The sequence below is a fragment of the Stegostoma tigrinum genome, chromosome 19 (assembly GCF_030684315.1).
Source record: "Stegostoma tigrinum isolate sSteTig4 chromosome 19, sSteTig4.hap1, whole genome shotgun sequence".
Classification (NCBI taxonomy): Eukaryota; Metazoa; Chordata; class Chondrichthyes; order Orectolobiformes; family Stegostomatidae; genus Stegostoma; species Stegostoma tigrinum.
Window position 1 is genome coordinate 9,368,156 of NC_081372.1, and position 13,921 is coordinate 9,382,076.

At 37.2% G+C, this 13,921-nt stretch overlaps 1 protein-coding gene across 5 annotated transcripts in view; it reads right to left on the bottom strand.

Moving 5' to 3' along the window:
* The window catches only part of rbm39a (RNA binding motif protein 39a), a 43,130-nt gene that overhangs the window by 24,487 nt on the left and 4,722 nt on the right, over positions 1-13,921 (bottom strand). For 3 of the 5 annotated variants that reach the window (XM_048550087.2, XM_048550092.2, XM_048550088.2), the window contains 5 exons: positions 11,795-11,864; positions 9,062-9,111; positions 5,142-5,336; positions 3,787-3,804; positions 2,063-2,134 (listed from right to left, as the gene is read on the bottom strand). In XM_048550087.2, the coding sequence (XP_048406044.1) occupies positions 2,063-2,134; positions 3,787-3,804; positions 5,142-5,336; positions 9,062-9,111; positions 11,795-11,848 (389 nt within the window). In that variant the 5' untranslated portion in view covers positions 11,849-11,864. Of the gene's footprint in view, positions 1-2,062; positions 2,135-3,786; positions 3,805-5,141; positions 5,337-9,061; positions 9,112-11,794; positions 11,865-13,750; positions 13,891-13,921 lie in introns of all 5 variants that reach the window. The other 2 variants (XM_048550089.2, XM_048550090.2) reach the window with 2 other exon arrangements.

Here is a 13,921-nt window from a genome sequence, read left to right on the forward strand (position 1 = left end):
CTGAGGAAGGGTGACCAGACCCAAAACATTAACTCTGACTTTTTCCTCACAGATGCTGCCAGACCTGCTGAGCTTTTCCAGCAACTTGTTTATATTCCTGATTTACAGCATCTGTAGCTCTTTTGGTTTTTATCAACTGTCAATTGTCTTAACAGCAGGAAACAGTGGTTTTGGAGGGTTTTTTTTAAGGCTGGGGGTCTGTTACCAACATTGTTTCACAGGGAGCGGCCTTGTGTCCACTTTTTTTGGTCATTTATGTAAACAATTTAGAGAACACAGAAGGTATCATTAGTGAGTTTGTGGGTGACACCAAAATTGATAGTATAGTGGAGTTAAGAAAGTTATTTGAGACTATAAAAAGATCTTGATCAACTGAGTCAATGGGCTAAGAAATGACAGATGATGTTTAATGTGGGTGAATACAAAGCGCTGCATTTTGAAAAACACAGGCAGGACTTATATATTTAGAAGTAGGACCGTGGGTAGTGTTGTAGAAGAGACAGCCAAGGGGTGAGGGACTTAAATTCTTTGAAGTTTGCAAAACATGTAGTGGTTAAGGCAGCATTTAGCAGGCTTGCCTACTTTGCTCAGACCAGTGAGCACTGGAATTGGGCTTGTACAGACCACTGGTAAGGCCTCTTCTGAAGTAATGTATTCAGTTTGGGTCACCATTTTGCTGTAAGGGTATTATTAAGAAAAGAGAAGGTTCAGAAAAGATTCATCACGACGTTGCCAAGAATAAAGAGTTGCGTTATAGAGGGGCTGGGACATTTTTCCACCCACTGGATCGTAAGAGGTTGAGGAGTGACCTTGCAGAGCTTCATGAGAACATGAGATGTATAGATAAGGTAAATGGCAGGTGCCTTTTCCCTAGAGCGGGGAATTTCAAGATTGGGGGTATATTTTTAAATGAGAGGAGAAGGATTTAAAAAGGACACAAGGGACAACTATTTAAAAAAAAAATTGTTACTTTGTGAAATGAGCTACCACAGAAGTGATGGATACCAGTAGTTACATTGAAAAGACATTTGGATAAGTACATGAATAGGAAAGGTTCGGAGGGATATGGGCCAAACGCAAGCAGGTGGGACTGGTTTGGTTTGTGAACATTGTTGGCATGGACTAGTTGGACCAAAGTGTTTCCATGCTGTATGTATCTATCACTATTTCTGGAAGCACGAATTCAGATATAACTACTTTACTGTAAACGTTAACTGACAATTTACCACTCAAATCCTGTAGCTAAACCTGTATATTCAGGATTATGAATACCAGATTGCTGCAATTAAAATCAACCTCTAGTGTAAATTATTTCCAGAAACAAACAATACAGGAATTTTTCCAGCTGCAACTACATCTTGAAATCCAATACTTATTTCTGAAATACATTAAATACACTGATACACAGTATATGACTGCATTGACTACCAGAACTAAGTCGAACAAAGATTACATAACACACACACATTTGATTCTTGAGAAAACTGAACACAACTCAAATTGGTATTTCCTGAAGAAGGCTAAAACTTAATATGACAAGTGAAAAGACAGTTGGGAATTAACTAAGTTGCGCAAGGGGGTAGGGTATGAACCATGCAGTTAAAGGGCAGCAGCGCTCACTATCAGCAAACTGAGGAACAGCTGGTAATTAAACTTCAAAAAAATTTCACAAGGTTTTACAGAACTATTGCCAGATTTATTTTTTAGGCACTGGATGAATAGATGAACAGGAAATGATTATTCCCACTCCTATACATTCCAATGTTGCCTGTTAGGTTCAGTGAAAATTTACTGCAAAATCACTAAATTAAAGAAGAAGCCAATCTTCAAATATGATCTTTAATCATCCACTAGATTATGAAAAGGCTTTCACAGCTGGTTTTAAAAAATTTAAATAAACACCGCAGGGCTTCAACTTACAGCCTAGTATTTGAGGCCATTAGCAAGAGCTTAAAAATAATCAATGGGCATTTTTCTAGAATGCTACTTGGAGTTGCAAGAAGGTATGGACCAGTTTATCATTTTAAGGAGTGCTCCTGGCAAATACAATTTAATAACACACCTTATTTTGATACCGGGTTGCATGCCAATCTTCCCTCTGCTGCTGCTACCACTGCTGAATTTTGGACCAGAACTAGAATTAAAAGATGAGACAAAGCCAATTATAGCTACAAGACATATCAGCCACCTGGCTTTCAATAGGGCTGGGATGCATCAACAAGTCTTACATGTATTACAAATGACAGCTTGAATGTTAGTTTTACCTTAGTGGTAAAAAGCAAAATAAAACCGTCTTATAATGGATGCAAGACTAACTTTAGTCAACAGTTAAAGATTTGTTTCCCCATCTATTATTTGTGCCAAGGATCGACTGTTCCAATTCCATCCAAGTCAAAGCTTTCAGATCTGCAGTTTACCATAGACACATGCACTAAATATTTCCAGAAAAAAACTTAAATTACAATGCAAGATACAAGTTGCTGTGGCTAATTACATACAAATGGAGTCCCGATTCAAAAGGATGCAGATGAAAATCATTCAAAAAGCAGTCAAAATACAGTGAAGGGAAAAACACACATACACAGGCCACTATAGAAAGATATGGGGCACAATAAGCTTTATGCATTGTAAGTTTTTTGAAAGAGTGTAGAATAGAAACAGCTAAGATTTAAGACTATGGTGCAAAATGACTAGCTTATTTTATGGATTCTAAAATAAGTCAAGGGAAATATGGATTAGAAATCATAACTAATATTCAGTGATCAAACCCAACTACACAAGTTAAATATAATAATTATAAGGAGAGATGTGCCTAACAAATCCAACCTAAAATGCAGCATCAAACGGGAGTTGAGAGCTTGATGGAAGATAAATTTTAAATATACCAGGGGAAATTCAAGATTACATATGAATGAACTCTCAGTTCTCACAGCCTATACATTTTAAGAAAGCTATAATTTATGCACAGTAGTTACTGAAATCCTTTTGAGAATTTCCCACCGCAAAACGTCATATTTAATGCTTTCCTAACTATCCTTAAGGGACAAAACAACGCCCATCTACAGAATACTCAAATTACAATTATAGCATTTCAATTCCAGAAATTCGTCACACCGATGTAAAACTGATCAACATTTAAACTAGCCACACATTACCTCAAGTGTCACAAATTATGTACTAAGTTGAAGTACTTTCTGTTTAAAATAGTTTGGCAGAGACTAGAAAAAAATTTAAAGGATGAAATTTCATTCTAACAAGGACTACAAGTAAATACGAAGACTGTCTAGATGCAAAGACGGCCTTAAACAGGGCCTTTACCGAAGAGGTTCTATGGAGGAAACTGCGAGAAAAGGACAGCAGAGAGGAAGAAGCATCTAAAACAATCTGCTGAAATTTTGTGAAAACTTAAATTTCCAAGTCATTTAGGCACCATCAATATCTGGATCGCAGTATGTTATCCATTATCAGAGCAAAAGAATAGAATGAGAAGCAGTATCAAATACCGATAACCAAACTGAATAAAAAACAAAAGACTTTTAAAAGTTGTGGTGGGCAATGCTGTGGCCAGATTCATGCCCATTTCAAAAGGGACAAAACCACATGAAAGATCCCCAGGCCAACTTTGTGAGGCATATGCACTAAAGTTAACTACCAACTATTACTGATAATTAACATGACAATGGCACAACATACAGCACCCATTCTCACAAGCTCAAGGTTAAAAATAGCTATTTGTTTTGACTGGGTATAATTTTAGGGATTAGAAATAACACTACAGATACTTACATAAGTCGTTTCTCCAAACTAAGCAGGTAGAGATGGCAGAAAGAATTTACATGAGTAAACACTCAACTTCTAAATCATCAGCAATTCCACTGTATTGACTGAGGTCAGTTTAAACTACTACTATTGCGCAAGCATTGATTATCCTCAACAGCCATCTTGTGGCTAACACAGGAACACGCTGTCAACTTGTTAGCAGAACTGCAGGTGCAATTAGAATGGAACAGCGTTTTCTCAGATTCTATTATGAAACCAGTTCTAAGAACAATCTTCAAGTATCTCTGAAGTTTTACAGAAAACCTTTACAAAATTGAAAACGTATACCATACCAGTACCATATTAGAACATCTGGAATAGAAGCTGCACCAAGAGCAGAGAAATAGATTAAAAATACCTCACACTTAACACTTTATCTCTTGCTAGACCCCGATTTTAACACTCAAATTGCTAAACATGAGTAATTCCCAATTAACTGTCTTTTATAGCTACCCACGCTGGTAATGTTGTACAGACTGATGTTGTAGTCACTTTTTAGGAGGAGACTACATTAAAACAAATTGCCGTCAATTATATGATAAGAAATCACCTTGAATTAGAAGTAACCGTAATAAGTTATTTGCCCATAGCAAGCGATCACGAGGGAATAGAAGATGGCACCAAGATTTGTATCAAAGCTACCATATTAGTACAGACAGCCATAAACTGAACTGGAGACATTATTCAAAAAAGTTAATGGAATAAGAGGTAGGTAGCCAGGATAGACAATTATATTATACATTAACATCATCTGTGTAGGAGAATGATGAAACAGCAGCAGAAATTTTCACCTCTGCCTGAGATCTGTTGAAATATATTGTGGATGTTGCCCACTACAGTTAAGTTTTGATTCATATATTTTGGCCCTGTAATTACAAACAGAATCAAAGCTCTAATTCATATAATATAAAAAGATTAAAATAAAGAAAACATCCACAAAATGTACCCCACCAATTAGTAGCTTTGGCTAAAATGCAGGCCTCAAACCAATTGAGGATCATCTACAAATTCTTAATATAATATCTGTAGCACTGGATGTAAATACATTGCTACTCTTTGAATACACACTGCATGCATTCCTGCAGCTAGAAATTTTATTACAGTTCATTTGTCAAATGTAGCAGATAAGCTGAAAAATGATTCAAATTTCACAAAATGAAAGATGTACAAAAATCTGAAATGAAAACAAAAAATACTTTAAAAACACTCAGCACATCAGGTCAATAGGTTGACTGTTTGTCTATTCACAAATACTGAGTATTTTGGCATTTTCTGTTTTCTCTTCAGATTTGAAAGTTAGAGTTCAATAAAAGTAAACATACAATGGACTCCTATAGCGGCCTCGTTCTACTCTCCGGCGGTCTTTGCTCCGACTGCGACGATGTTCTCTACTCTTGCTGCTCTTTCTCTCCCTGCTCCTGCTTCTCCTCCTGTCTCGCTCTTTGCTGCGCCTGCGCTCTTTGCTTCTACTTCTTTTCCTTTCACGACTGTGACTTCGACTTCGGCTCTTCTTTTTCCTGAAGAAATACAAATGGCATCATGTAGCAATGCAAATCAATATCTAGTGACTGCAGTAGTCTATCACTAGCGATTCAAATTCACTCAAACCATGTGAAAACAGCATGAAGATTTTTCATTACACGTGATTCAATTACCAGTAGACTGCAGGTTTTGCAGCATGATTATGCTGCTAAAATGATACAATGCTAACACTGTACTGCAATACCTAAGCATGTAATTGCAGAAAATGTTCATATATAATGCTTTGAGTGGAGCAGGAACTTAGAGGGACAGAACACAGAGATCAAAAAAGACATGGCTGTTGCAAGTTACATGGAGAAATAAAATGTACTCATGAAATGTACCGATATATTTTTTGGATAGAGAAAATTTAGGATTAGAAACACACATTTGGTAACCATGTCGTGAAACCACTAGAAGAGGGCTTGTATGTGCTCAAAATGGTGGCCTTTATGTTAAGAAGGTGAAATTATGAAAATATGAGCCATATTTTAAAATGTACAGATCCTTGGTCACAACACACCAAGAATGCTGCATTCTATTTGAATAACTCAGGAAAAATAACTGGCTTTTTTTAAAAACAAATTCACCGGATTTTAAAAAATGCATTCATGGAATATGGATGTCACTGGCCAGGTCACAATTTATTACCCTTCGCTAACTGCTGAGAGGGCAACTGACAGGCAACTACATTACTGTGGATCTGGAGTCACATGTCAGCCAGACTGGGTAAGAATGGCATATTTCCTTCCACAAGAGGACTAGATGGATTTCCCAACAATTGGTAACGGCAAAATCGTCAGATGTTTAATCCCAGATTTTCCAACGGATTCAAATTCCGTCAACTGCTATGGTGGGATATGAACCAGGGTGTCTAAGACATTTCCTGTTCCTCTAGACTAACTGCCTATGGATAATACCACTAGGCCATCACCTCCCCAATATAGTGGTAGATACCGGGTTAAAAAGGTTAAATAAAATCAGGTACTGCAGATTGTATGAACTGGAGTCTATAGTGTACAAAGTCGTGAAGTAACCTAGAGACTGTTTCAAAAATAAAAACAGCACATAGAAACTACATCAGCTGGATATATTCTATATCCAAAAACAAGATATGAGGAGTTGTATCAATATCTGGCATGGTACATAATTAATAGCTCTACTTGTTGCACTGGTAAACTAAACACATTGTCTCAACTTTCTTTTAAAAAACAGATCCTTCAAAATTATCTACAGAAAATGGGAAGATGATATCATTTCAGAATAATAAAATATATAACTAAATCCATGAACAAGGAGGAAAGCAATTACCAATGTAACTATCGTGAAATGTGTTTGATCTTCCCACTTGCACAAGATGATTTCAGAGCAAAGCAATTAATCACTAAAACAGCTATAGTTGTTTGACAGATTCAAATGACATCTGTGCCAGAAAGTCAATTTGCTATCAACACCCCAATGATTGTGGTATGATTAAGTCAACTAGCTGTGTGGAAACTGCTGCCCAGACAAAACAAAGTAGTTCGATTCTTTTCAAAAAACATCTAGCCTATATTTCAAAGTATGTTTAATTCTTACATTAACATTACAGTAATCAATAATGAATGTTATAGTAGCAGCAGTATTCCAGAGTTAAGTTGTACCAAATTTAAATACTCGAAGGTCGATCGGTAGTCATGTACTACAATGAAACTGCTCATCAATTTCATAGAGGGAGTTAGGATGTAGACCTTTGTTTTTGATATCAAGTCATAATAGCTCGAATGGCCAGAGCTCTCAAGCCAAAACACTATCGAAGATTGAGAGTATTTCGTATCCAATTTCTCCACAATTTATCTAAAAACCTACAAACTCTCTCCACATTTAAAAGCACATGAAAACAGGGATAGCATAGGGAACTTGTGTGTGGAGTCTGAGGAGGTAGGGGAAGCCCTAAATGAGTTTTTTGCTTCTGTCTTTACGAAAGAAATGAACTTTGTAGTGATTGAAACCTTTGAAGAGCAGGTGTGCATGCTGGAATGGATAGAGATAGAGGAAGCTGATGTGCTGAAAATTTTGTCAAACATTAAGATTGACAAGTTGCCAGGCCTGGACCAGATTTGTCCTCGGCTGCTTTGGGAAGCAAGAAATACAATTGCTTCGCCACTTGCGAAGATCTTTGCATCCTCGCTCTCCACTGTAGTCGTACCTGAGGAGTGAAGAGAGGCAAATATAATTCCTCTCTTCAAGAAAGGAAATAGGGAAGTTCCCGGCAATTACAGACCAGTAAGTCTCACGTCTGTCGTCTGCAAGGCGTTAGAAAGGATTCTGAGGGATAGGATTTATGACCATCTGGAAGAGCATGGCTTGATCAAATACAGTCAACGCGGCTTTGTGAGGGGTAAGTCATGCCTCACAAACCTTATCGAGTTCTTTGAGGATGTGACTAGAAAAGTTGATGAGGGTCGAGCTGTGGATGTGGTGTATATGGACTTCAGTAAGGCATTTGATAAGGTTCCCCATGGTAGGCTCATTCAGAAGGTCAGGAGGAATGGGATACAGGGGAACTTAGCTGCTTGGATACAGAATTGGCTGGCCAACAGAAGACAGAGAGTGGTAGTAGAAGGAAAATATTCTGCCTGGAAGTCAGTGGTGAGTGGGGTTCCACAGGGCTCTGTCCTTGGGCCTCTACTGTTTGTAATTTTTATTAATGACTTGGACCTCGTTGACAGTATAGAGGGCTGTTGTAGGCTGCAGCGGGACATTGACAGGATGCAGAGATGGGCTGAGAGGTGGCAGATGGAGTTCAACCTGGATAAATGCGAGGTGATGCATTTTGGAAGGTCGAATTTGAAAGCTGAATACAGGATTAAGGATAGGATTCTTGGCAGTGTGGAGGAACAGAGGGATCTTGGTGTGCAGATACACAGATCCCTTAAAATGGCCACCCAAGTGGACAGGGTTGTTAAGAAAGCATATGGTGTTTTGGCTTTCATTAACAGGGGGATTGAGTTTGAGAGTCGTGAGATCTTGTTGCAGCTCTATAAAACTTTGGTTAGACCGCACTTGGAATACTGCGTCCAGTTCTGGTCGCCCTATTATAGGAAAGATGTGGATGCTTTGGAGTGGGTTCAGAGGAGGTTTACCAGGATGCTGCCTGGACTGGAGGGCTTATCTTATGAAGAGAGGTTGACTGAGCTTGGTGTCTTTTCATTGGAGAAAAGGAGGAGGAGAGGGGACCTAATTGAGGTATACAAGATAATGAGAGGCATAGACAGAGTTGATAGCCAGAGACTATTTCCCAGGGCGGAAATGGCTAGCACAAGGGGTCATACTTTTAAGCTGTTTGGAGGAAAGTATAGAGGGGATGTCAGAGGTAGGTTCTTTACAGAGAGAGTTGTGAGAGCATGGAATGCGTTGCCAGCAGCAGTTGTGGAAGCAAGGTCATTGGGGTCATTTGAGACACTGCTGGACATGCATATGGTCACAGAAATTTGAGGGTGCATACATGAGGATCAATGGTCGGCACAACATTGTGGGCTGAAGGGCCTGTTCTGTGCTGTACTCTTCCATGTTCTAAAACAAGTCACCTTGCCTGCTCTTTCAAAGGGATTAAAAAGGTATGAATTACAATCGCCAGAGTGAAGCACTTAAACTGAAAAACATCATCTATTTATGGGATTTGAAATATATTAACACCAATACTTCAAAACTGTTCCAATGCATATTGCATTTCACTTACTTTTTACTGCGCTCCTCTTGTCCATTGGCTTTGCTCGATTTGTTCTCATCCTAGGCAGGTCGACAGAAGAACATCAGAATGACGAAGGGGAAACATTTTGCAAGTCGTGAGGGGAAGGGAAGAGGGAATAAGAAAATATAGAACACAATGATTTAAAAAAATATTACTTATATAAGAAACTCTAAAGTTTCTTTGATACGGACCCTTCTATAGATTTTTATTAATTACATACTTTTAAATTAGGAATATAGGAAGACAGGAGATAATCTTGCTGCTACTGACACACCGATCAGTACCAGTGCTAAAGTGTGCCTAAGACATGTGTGGCTGTGTTAGCTGTAAGCCACAGTTGATTTCCTGCGACCAGTCCTGTTCCTCACGTCTTCGCCCATTTGTACTGGAAGGGTGCGACTGTAAGAGCTTGAAGTCACCTCTCTCACACATCTCGCCCTGAAGCAAACAGGGAATCACACCTCTTAGTAACGTCGATTCCCAAGAAATCTGAAGTCTTCAATAATCCACCAGTTCAGCCTAATCAATCCCTAAATGTGGTCCTGTTTACACAGGGAACATTATTTATATTAAACGAGGTAAAATGAAAGAAACACTATTCAAACACAATCCAACTATTTTGCAGCGGCAAAGCTTGACGTATCACATCACAACCCTTACACCCACCCCCCCCAAAAATATTAATCTTTCCTGGTAAAAACAGCACCACAAAGTTGATGAGACACCCCTTGACTTCAGAAACATAAGTAGGTTTATTAAAAACTGAGCACACATGCTTATAGAGGTGCACAGTGAGGTTTATTGCTGATATAAATTTGGTCAATAACTACTGCAAAGTCTAGGTGCTTTGTTTAAAATTAAATGTATTATTTCGTATTTGCGCCATAACTTATGTTGGCTAAGATTTCATAGATAAGCTTACGTTTTGTGGTAATTTTAATTTTGCACTTTTGCAGAATGACCTGCCAACACTAAACTATGAATCAGGCAACCAATATACTTTGAAATGTCATTCTTTCTAAAAGCAATCAAAATTGAATATACGACCAGAGTTAAACCCGGTGGTATATATTACGGAAGAAGCATGTTTCTGATTGTATTGTAAAGCCAGTTTACTAAAAAACTTCCATCCAGCAAATGGTAAATTTTCAAATATTTGTCACGACATTTTACATTAGATTTACAAAAGCTCCCCTTTATCCCTGCACGTATGCGTAGTGTAAAATAAATAGCATTGTGTAGCAAAGTTATGAAATTTGCAGAAGGAAGGACCGTCAAGCCTTGAGCTAGTCAAAACAAAATATTGTGTTAGAACAGATGAAAGACGTTATGCATTTGTTCTGTAGTTTGCAGAGTCTGTTTCAGATACACTTTTCACGTGTATCTACATTTATCCCACTTCGTTCAGCGAAACACCAATCGATACAAGCGCTCTACCTACTGGCACAAAAATGACCTAAAATTTATTTTCAGGCCTAAACTTCAGACAAATTACTTTTTGTAGGCTTACTCAGGCTGCATTATACAATTTATTGAAGAATAGGCAACAAGGAGCCAAACTAACACAATGCTAATTTATCTTGTTATATTCCTGCATCTTAATATGTTGTGTACAGCCTGTATAACAATTCCTGAACAATGAACTCGGTAATTTAGCTCAGAATTTAACTAACAAAATACCAAAACAAAGTGGTATTTCAACTGCATTCTATGTTATTTACAGTTGGAATAAACTCTCCAAGTCCTAGCAGGCCACCCAAAACTTGACAGTTATGCTTCCAACAGTTTCAACTTCAGCAAATGCGTGATCAAAAGGTGGGGAATCTTAAAATAATTTAGCGGAACAAATAAGTTAGCATCTATCTTTTGGACAATGAATCTAGCCCATATCTGGATTATCATCCATTTGAAATTGACAATCAACTGCATAACTGTGATCCAATGGCCCACCACTCAAGCTTCCTACACCCAGCCTGCATGAGACTGCAAAACCAGCCATTTTGTAAGCTTCCAATCATGAATCTTGATTTCTCTGTGTAAACAGGGCCGTGTTTTCAGTTGAACTTTATTCTATCAATAGCATAAATGCATTGCATACAGTGAAAGTAAAATTTAACAGATCAAAATAGTTTACGTTTAGGTTCTGTGAAACTTTTTTTGCATGCAGAATATTAGTTTCTCTTCTAAAACCTCTAAATAATGGATTTTTGTTGTTGTTGTTTACAATTCATCTACTCTTTGATACTACAATGCAATAAGTTTACTGTTTAAAACCGTACTTTCACCTTGTTGCTATACCAAAGAATAGGCCATCTTTTCTTGGGCTTTGGGATTTTACCCAGGGTACCACAGAACAGCGATACTTCACGCAATTACTACCTTATTGTTTGATAGTTCAGACTGGAATCAAAGCTGTATTCATGGTAGTAGAGATGTGATATCACTAGGCAAGTCTACAAAAAGAGATAGATGGGCATTTATTCATCACTCTAATCGAAACTACTGCAAAAAAAGATCTCATTTCTAGTTGCAGAACCAGCTCAACAGTAAAGAAAAACTTTACTTAAATGTAGTGAAATATCTGTATTCTATATGCAGTAAATATTAAAATGAAAGGGTTATGGAACTGTGATATTCAATGAGTATAGCACAGCAGTAGTTTCATAAATGGTGCTATTTGTTCTGTATTTTATGACCTGTGTGGGTGCCATTGCTCCTCACCTCCTTCCTGTATGGTGCTTCCAGCATTGCTTCAATATCCAAGTCATCTGCCATCTTTTCTGATTGTCACCTGCAAAACATACAACAGGAGCAGGAACAATTAAGAATAGGGAAACAATTCTGAATCAAATATCTTATCATCTATGGTGTCTGCATTTCAAAGTGACTAGTGTTTTTGGATGCTCTAACAGTCAAACTAAAATCCATTCACTTCTTTTCCCCTAAACATTTTTGTCTCATTTCATTGGAAGCAGCTTTTTTTCCTGTTTGCTAATATCTTTTCTTTCAGAGAGACAAAACAAGTACAGAAAAAAAATTCCTCATCAACAGTTTTTGAGGAGGCAAAAGATTGATCTGAAACTTTCTGCTTGTATCTGTATCAATCTGGATGCCACAAATTAAGCTGCCAAATTTACCAGAAATATATTTCCAGATTAAAACTTAAAACAAGATAAATTATTTAACACCCAAGTTGGTGGAACTTCAACTCTAGCTATTTCTTGGCCCGATTATTGCCTGATGAGAACCTAATCACATAACGCATGCTTCCTCTGATCCAATAAAAAAGTTAAACGAGCAAGCATGAATTTGAGTACTTGGCTCAGTGTTTAATAGCTGTCTCACAATGAAGTTTCTACTTAAAGCTGCGGTAAAGTTTTCCCCACGTGAAAACTTTAAGCAAATGTTTTAAGAAATTTCTTGTTTACACAGATGGTGTCCTTAAGGGTTTCAAAAGCAGCTTTCAGACAAAAACTGTAAAAGGCACAAATAAAAGCATCATAAATAGCAAACAAAAATTAGACATGTTCAGCAAGTCCAGAACAGTCTAAATTAAAGGGTATAACTTTACTGTTATTTTGTATATAGTGTCAAAAGTCGACTAAAACTCAAATCATCTTACAATAGTAACTGATGTACTTATGATTTGAGTGACAGACTCATGAGATCACTACAAAAAAGTGAGTACTTGTAAGCAGCCTGTATCAGATACATACTGATATTTTAAAACTGCAGGTAAATGATAGTAGCATCTCATTTTAACAGTTAACCAAACCAACCAATACTATTATAGCAAATGTATAGAGGCCGAAACATTGTAGAAAATGCATTTTCTGGTTAATCAGATTTTGTTCATCTCCATTATGCTGCAGTGTGCTATATTTAGGAAACAAATTAGGTCATCAATGTACGTGGGGCCAGCTAAACACTAAACCCTAATGGGTCAAGCAGGGCTATTGATTTTGCCCTTAAGGTATGAGGTATGAAATTAAATTTCAGAGATTTAAATAATAAAAATTAATCAAGTTACAAGTGATCAGTTTAATTGTAAGTGATAATTCAATGTTGACAAAATTTTTCCAGGTTGAAGCCATTTAAGTAAGATTCTACGCTGCTTCAGACTTGAAACTTGGCCACTTATCCAGATTATTTACTCATCATGTATCATTAATAAACAAGCAGTGCTGTTTGGGTTACTAAAAGCTGTACCTTTTTTTTAAATAAACATTACACAAAGTAGTTTCCCATTTAATATAATTAGTCTCAGGAAAATTTCTGGCTGAAATAAATAGTTCCACATATTAGTTTAAATCTTTTAAATTCATTCTCAGAGGTTTACACTCAAGTCTTCACTTTTATCCACTGTTCCCAAATAACATTTGTACTTTTTCTTCCCACCCCAAATCTTGAACGAAACTCCTTTTTACTTGTACGTTAGGTTAACAATGCATGGTAGTGAGAAGAAAGTGTCGATCTGTGTAAAATTCAAGTGTCCCAAATGGCATCAACTGCTATAAACAGAAAAGTAATTAATTCAAAAACTGGCCTATTTATAGAAGGAAAAATTATTCAGAATAGTTCTACAATATATGGAAAATACAACCCGTCTAGTGGATAAAAAAATTGTGCAGTAAAATTTTCATAATATATGACTAGTTATAGAATTTGTCATATTACAGATTTTGCAGTGAAGCCGTAGCAACAATTAGGGCTCCATTCTTCAAATATAGGGACATAAAATATTGTAGCTTTTTTTTGAGGGGTTTGTTAGCAGTCCGTAGAAAATCAGCCCTCCTTTGTCAACAACACAGGAGAATCTGCAACACACAGGTACAAAATGATGTTTTA